The sequence below is a fragment of the Danio aesculapii genome, chromosome 6 (genome assembly GCF_903798145.1).
Source record: "Danio aesculapii chromosome 6, fDanAes4.1, whole genome shotgun sequence".
NCBI classification, from domain to species: Eukaryota; Metazoa; Chordata; class Actinopteri; order Cypriniformes; family Danionidae; genus Danio; species Danio aesculapii.
The window spans coordinates 51,836,006-51,841,789 of NC_079440.1; the positions used below are offsets into that span (position 1 = coordinate 51,836,006).

The following is a 5,784-nucleotide window of genomic DNA, read 5'->3' on the forward strand; positions in this document are numbered from 1 at the left end:
TTGCAGTCTTAATATATAAATCATCACATGACGTTGGCGTAATGAGGTAGCCATAGCAACACTTTGCTTTCCCTTCAGTGTCGACAGGGGACATTATTATTTTGCAATCTAATTATCAAGACTTGCAAGTTTGCAAATGCGACAGGTGTAAAAATCCAATATGGGTTGCATGGAAAGCACCTGTAGATAAAGAGCAGATGTTGTTTTCAAAGGTCTTCGTCTACTTCACACACTGTGTGTGAGAGCGCGCCTTTGCTATTGTTGCAGATCTCGAGTCGTGTTTTGTACTTTGTGAATGATTCGCGTCGTGCGCGCGAGGCAAAACACAGGCGCGCTCTCCGAGGATCGATGCTCCTGTCTAGTTGCGCTCCGATTGGGCGAGTGCTGGAAATGTGTCAGGCATATGCTCGCCGTGGGCGGGAGTAGACATGTGTTTATAAAGCTCGGTGGGGCGGCGACAGTGTGTTAAGAAGCGAAAAGAGAACGCACGACAGAGAAGCCCGTCAGTTCACCCGATGTTAGGTAGGGGAGGCGGGTCGCCCTCTGCCGCTCCGTCTCCTCACCTGTATGGATGACCACTACAACCTCATCGACTCACCCTCAGCCAGCCACCGGGGTAACAACGCCGACAACCACGGGTACGCGGAGACCGAGAAGGACATCATGACGGTGGTCGCCTGCGATAACATGCTGGAGGAAACGGCGGCGCTGCCCAGTCACCTGTCGCTGGATCGCTACGAGCCCGACCACGAGTGCTGCGAGCGGGTGGTCATCAACATCTCCGGGCTGCGCTTCGAGACCCAGCTCAAAACTTTCAACCAGTTCCCGGACACGTTGCTCGGGGACCCGAAGAAAAGGATGCGCTACTTTGACCCGCTGAGAAACGAGTATTTCTTTGACAGGAACCGACCGAGCTTCGATGCCATTCTCTACTACTATCAGTCCGGGGGGCGTATTCGCAGACCCGTAAACGTGCCCATTGACATCTTCTCGGAGGAAATCCGCTTCTACCAACTTGGAGAGGAAGCCATGGAGAAATTTCGCGAGGACGAGGGCTTCATCAAGGAAGAAGAGCGACCTCTTCCAGACCACGAATTTCAGAGACAGGTTTGGCTTTTGTTTGAGTACCCCGAGAGCTCCGGTCCTGCGAGGGGCATCGCGATTGTGTCCGTTCTGGTCATTTTGATTTCCATTGTGATTTTCTGTTTGGAGACGCTGCCCGAGTTTAGGGACGACAAGGACCCGACCACTGTGTCTCCTATCGCAAACGTCACTGGCCCTTTCGTGTCCAGCACTTTCACAGACCCTTTCTTTGTAATCGAGACCCTTTGCATCATCTGGTTCTCGTTTGAACTGCTCGTGCGCTTCTTTGCGTGCCCCAGCAAGGCTACTTTTTCCAAAAACATCATGAATATTATTGACATTGTGGCTATTATTCCCTATTTCATCACTCTGGGGACGGAGCTGGCTGAAAGACAAGGCAATGGTCAACAAGCCATGTCGCTGGCCATCCTCCGAGTGATCCGTCTGGTGAGGGTCTTTCGCATCTTCAAGCTCTCACGTCACTCCAAAGGCCTGCAGATCCTTGGCCAGACTCTGAAAGCCAGCATGAGGGAACTGGGACTCCTCATCTTCTTCCTCTTCATTGGGGTCATCTTGTTTTCCAGCGCCGTCTACTTTGCTGAGGCAGATGACCCTACATCCAGCTTCAGCAGCATCCCTGATGCTTTTTGGTGGGCTGTGGTAACCATGACTACAGTGGGCTATGGAGACATGCATCCAGTAACCATCGGAGGGAAGATTGTTGGCTCTTTGTGCGCCATCGCCGGTGTATTGACCATTGCGCTGCCCGTACCTGTCATTGTGTCCAATTTCAATTACTTTTACCACCGGGAGACCGATGGGGAAGAGCACGCACAATACCTGCATGTTGGCAGCTGTCAGCATCTCAACTCCACAGAAGATCTGAAACGGACACAGAGCACGTCCTCCCTCAGCAAATCGGAATATATGGTCATAGAGGAAGGAATAAATAGTGCTTTCAAACAGCCAAACTACTCCAACCAGAACAATCAAAACTGCGTGAATATTAAAAAGATTTTCACAGACGTGTAAATCGTGTAGTGCCAGACAGTCGTACAATAATCACTACGATGATGGCACCTCTGCAAACGCAAGGTGCTGCGATATTAGGGTACAGCGGGGCTAAAAGTCCTCCACAGCGGAGGACAGTGTGATTTTATTGTTCAGGTCGCAAAATACAATATTTTTTATGGAACGTAGAAGGAGAAATATCATTTGTATAAAAGTAAATGCAAGAAGTAGCTTATTTTAAATGAAAAACAACATAAACAAGGCAGCTAGAGGGAAGAATGTCATCGTATATGCAAATACTTTTGATATGGCAAGAGCTTTTAGAGTAACATTTAAGTATCTCTACTACAGTTGAAAAGTTTGGGACTGCTATGATTATTCAAGTTTTTTTACAGAAGATAATCTGATCTCTGATAATTATGTCTCTGATAATTAAATCTGATAATTTATGATCTCATATACACTAAATCAGTAATATTGTGAAATAACATTCTAATATGCTGATTTGAATAGAATTTGATTAACGTTTTTCAGTAAGCCATTATATATTACCATTTAAAAGTATCATTCATTTTTTATTCATTAAGAACATGATCAAACATATATATATATATATATATATATATATATATATATATATATATATATATATATATATATATATATATATATATTAGGGCTGCACAATATTAGAAAAATCTGATATATATATAATATGGATATATCATATCATATGGATATAATATATGGATATTAAATATTAAATAGCTCTATTTGGCAGTTTTCTGGGGACTCTAACAGTAATTAGGTACAAAAATGGAATTATCACAATGCAAATAATGCTTTTCTTCCTTTGCTTTGGCCCGTTTCTAGTCCAAATACCAAAAAATTCTTAGATAAAGTAAAAATCACAGGCATTAAAAACACAAATCAACTGTGTCCTGGTCAGATATATTTTGACTCAACATTGCATATCTTGCAATGTGACTATTGCAGATACCCCTAATATATATATTATAGTAGCCCTAATATATATATATATACACACAGTTGGTCAGAATTATTAGCCCACCTGAATTATTAGCCCCTGTTTATTATTTTCCCAATTTCTGTTTAATGGAGAGATTTTTTCAACACATTTCTAAACATAATAGTTTTAATATCTCATTATCAATGACTGATTTATTTTATCTTTGCCATGTGACAGTAAATAATATTTTACTAGATCTTACTCTTTAAGACACTAGTATTCAGCTTAAAGTGACATTTAAAGGCTTAACTAGGTTAATTAGGTTAACTAGGCAGGTTAGTGAAATTAGGCAAGTTATTGTATAATGATGGTTTGTTCTGTAGACTATTAAAAAATTATAGCTTAAAGATGCTAATAATTTTGACCTTTAAATGTTTTTAAAAAATTTAAAACTGCTTTTATTCTAGTCAAAATAAAACAAATAAGACTTTCTCTAGAAGAAAAAATATTATCAGACATACTGTGAAAATCTCCTTGCTCTGTTAAACATAAATTGGGAAATATAAAAAAAAAAAAATTCCAAGGGGGGCTAAGTGATCCTAAGAAGTAAAACATAAAACACAAATTCCACATAAAATCAATAAATTAATCAATAAATTGAGTGGACAAAACTGTTTTAGCAATAGTAATAGTGACCCTCATTATGAACTGAGAGCAAACTAATAGGATAAGAAGGAAAGTAATAATAATATGAGCAAACAAACAGCATATCAGAATGATTTCTGAAGCATCATGTAACTCTGGACTGATGATGCTGTAAATTTAGCTTTGGAACACATGAATAAATCACATTTAATATAAAATCACAAAGAAAGCAGCTGAAATAACATTACAATATTACTGTTTTGATTGTATTTTTGAGCTTTACAAACTTCCTACAGATCCCACTCATTTGAACGGTAGTATAATATCGATTTCAGCAAACTTGTAGCTATTTCAGTGTATTATTTACTCAGTTTTAGAGTAACAATGCAAGTGCAGTCAGATATAATAAGAATCAGTTAGTTGATTTGCACGTAGCCTGCATCTTCATCTATTATGAAACTAACAGTGTTGTTTTAGTTAGGTTACTCTTATTCAAGGTACTATAGATAAAAACACCATTAGCAAAACTCATCTATTTCTGTTTGCAACATAAATCAGTCATTTGTCATTGCATACCTCATAAATCACACTTCAGAATTGCACAAACAGGTGTTTAGTAAAGTACTGTGGTAGTTTTGGCTGCAATTACTTAGTATTCCGGGACTAACAAAATCACTTACCCTGGAGAGGCTTTTAGATCCGTTGTACCCTACATGTTAAGGACAAGCCAGCATATAAAATCAGTAAATCAGGGCGCTTTTTTTTAGTAGAAAGGTGCCAAACTCCGATTCACGTGTTGCATTTGTCTACAGCACGAAGGATAAGGTCAGGGACTAAAATGATGAAGCATCCACACTGCAAATATTGTGCTCGTAAGTCTGCGTTCGTTATCAGTGTTAACATATAATCATCATAATACGTTAGTATTCGCAATATCTTACGTTTCGTGGCAAAGTGAAACAACTAAATATGTGTCGCTGTTGATGTGAACAAACTGAAGATAATGCTGTGTTGATCATATGTATTTTGTTAAATATATACGGGTGATTTTTCAATTAGGGTGATTTTAAATAGAAAAAAAGTTCATAAATAAACCAAAAATCATATCTTAGGTTTAAAGTAATGTATGTTTAATTGCTTTGTCCTCATTTTAAGAGTGCTAAAATCAAGTTTTTATCTTCTCTTGTACAATACCTTTATAAGAATGTGTTTAAATCAGGGAAATTTTACAAAGAACTTTAAAAAAAAATTATTAATTTGCTGCTTATGTGTGAAAACTGCCAGTTTTTATAAACAATAATGATCATTTTTGTAATTGGTTAACTTTTTTTAAGAAAATGTTTATACTTGGCTTTGATGGCTATGACTTCAACACCTTAGAATATAGATATTTACAATAGATGTCGCCTACGCTGTTGTTGTCTACTGGCAGAGATATATACACTAGATATGGCATACGGACCCTGATCATGCGTCAATAGCGCCGCCACATTGGTACAGTGCTCCTAGGACAAACGTCAATCAACCGCACTGGTTAAGACTAAAGCCAATATGAAGATGCTGGACTTGAAAGCAAACAAAGCACTAAGACAGAGCATTTCATAGGTAAGATTTCGGTTTTTGTATGTCATGAACTATTGTGCTCAACAAGTAACGTTATGATAATAAATTCACCTACTGCATTCGCCATAAAGCAAAGTAGCACCAACACTAAATGTTAATCTTATGCTATAGTTTTGTTAAATAAAATAAGCAAACAATGTAAATGAAATATGACAACAAGATGCTGTGGCTAAGTGAACGCGTCGCTCACGACGAAGATTCATTCACAAACGAATCACTCCCTCCGTTAGAATTAAGTGTTTAGCACAAAAGTTCGTAGCATACAAAATCGTAAAAAGCTAAATCTTACTCATGAAATGTACAGCCTTTATGCTTTGCTTTCTTTGTTTGCTTGTTACTACACCCGTACACATCGCTAAAGTCCAGCATCTTCACATTGGATTAGTCTTGACTAGTGTGGTCATGACTTTAGTCCTGGGAGCACTGTACAGATATGGCAGCGCTATTGACGC

General features: G+C 38.7%; 1 protein-coding gene across 1 annotated transcript; it reads left to right on the top strand.

Moving 5' to 3' along the window:
- Window positions 1-487: 487 nt before the first annotated feature.
- On the top strand, window positions 488-2,549 carry kcna3a (potassium voltage-gated channel, shaker-related subfamily, member 3a). The gene has a single exon (XM_056459149.1). It carries the CDS (start codon window positions 568-570, stop codon window positions 2,113-2,115), a length of 1,548 nt encoding a protein of 515 aa, XP_056315124.1. The 5' UTR covers window positions 488-567; the 3' UTR covers window positions 2,116-2,549.
- Window positions 2,550-5,784: the final 3,235 nt, after the last annotated feature.